A 1,339-nucleotide genomic window follows, 5' to 3' on the forward strand; every position below is an offset into this window, starting at 1 on the left:
AGATCCACCTGCCTCTGTCTCCCAGATACTAGGATTAAAGGTGTGTGGCACCACTGCCCAGCCTTTATAAAATTTCTTCTTATGTCACATACCTGTGATGATTACAGGGATCCAAGTATTTTTCTAGATTGCTTTTTATTCAGTCTAGCTGGTTTTGTTCTTTTTAACCATTTCCATTTTTGTAATATCCCATGTTTTTAAAAAGCTTTCTAGTTTTATTATCAGATTTGGGGGTTACACCCTGTTCCCCAAGTCAGATCTGGCCTCTCATCGTAATTCAGTTAAAGAAAGCAAAGGAGATTTAGTAAGCACAGCTACATTGGAAAAAGGGACAGAGATCCATCAAATTCCTCAAGTCTATGTTCCCATTCCAGAAGTGAGATCAGCATTTAAATAGAAGGCCAAGGATGTGCCATCCCAGCCGTGCCAGTCAAGATGCTGTCCCGCCCACCACTGACCATCAGTGTCTGGGCTTCAGTCTGTAACGTGGTTTTGCAAGTTAGAACTGTGTAAAATCTTTCTGGAAGTCGGATTCCCTCAATGGCTAGCGTTTTTTTCAACCTCCCAGTATGAGTTTCTTCGGTTCCATTGTTTTAGTGGTCTGATAGTCTATAACTGGAGGTTTCTCTAAATCTATAAAGACAGAAGCACAGGTGACCAGTGTGGGTGTGGTGTGACCGTCACTAAATCTATAAAGACAGAAGCACAGGTGACCAGTGTGGGTGTGGTGTGACCGTCACTAAATCTATAAAGACAGAAGCACAGGTGACCAGTGTAGGTGAGTGTGGTGTGACCGTCACTAAATCTAGTGGGCATTGTGATGACTCCTCATTGCTATAGCAGTCCTCATAACTGTCCTCTCCTTGGTCTGCAGATGGTGTATTGTTCTTTGACAGAGTTCCAGAAAGCTGTCTACCAAACAGTGTTAGACACAGAAGATGTAGCTTTGATCCTTCGGTCCTCTCAGCCTTGTACCTGTGGCAGTGGCCGGAAAAGGAGAAACTGCTGTCACAAGGCAAGCATTCCCCTTACCTTCACTGTTTGATTCTGTGTCAGTGAGACCACTCTTCCTCAGTTCTTTAACTTTAGAAGCTGTGTTTTTAGAAAGTTATCAAGGGGCCAGGGAGATGACGTGGTGAGAAGTGCTGGCAGCACCAGCCTGACAAGCCGAGTTCTGATTCCCACAACCCACGCAGATAGCATGCGCAGCAGGCTGTGTGATCTCAGCGCTCCTGTCAGGATGGCGTTGTAGGCAGGAAAATCCCTGGGAGCTGCAGGTCAGTAAGAGAGTCTGCTTCAAAACAAGGTGGAAAGCAGGAGTTGCATCTTAAAAGTTATC

General features: G+C 45.1%; 1 protein-coding gene across 4 annotated transcripts in view; it reads left to right on the forward strand.

Moving 5' to 3' along the window:
* Ercc6l2 (ERCC excision repair 6 like 2) overlaps positions 1–1,339 on the forward strand; it is an 88,463-nt gene that overhangs the window by 25,564 nt on the left and 61,560 nt on the right. For all 4 annotated transcript variants that reach the window (XR_003376752.1, XM_005371635.3, XM_026778266.1 and 1 more), the window contains one exon: positions 875–1,015. Coding sequence is in view for 3 of the 4 variants with exons in the window: in XM_005371635.3 (XP_005371692.1) it covers positions 875–1,015 (141 nt within the window). In the remaining variant the exon portion in view is untranslated. The remainder of the gene's footprint in view (positions 1–874; positions 1,016–1,339) is intronic.

This window comes from Microtus ochrogaster, unplaced genomic scaffold (assembly GCF_000317375.1).
Source record: "Microtus ochrogaster isolate Prairie Vole_2 unplaced genomic scaffold, MicOch1.0 UNK118, whole genome shotgun sequence".
NCBI classification, from domain to species: Eukaryota; Metazoa; Chordata; class Mammalia; order Rodentia; family Cricetidae; genus Microtus; species Microtus ochrogaster.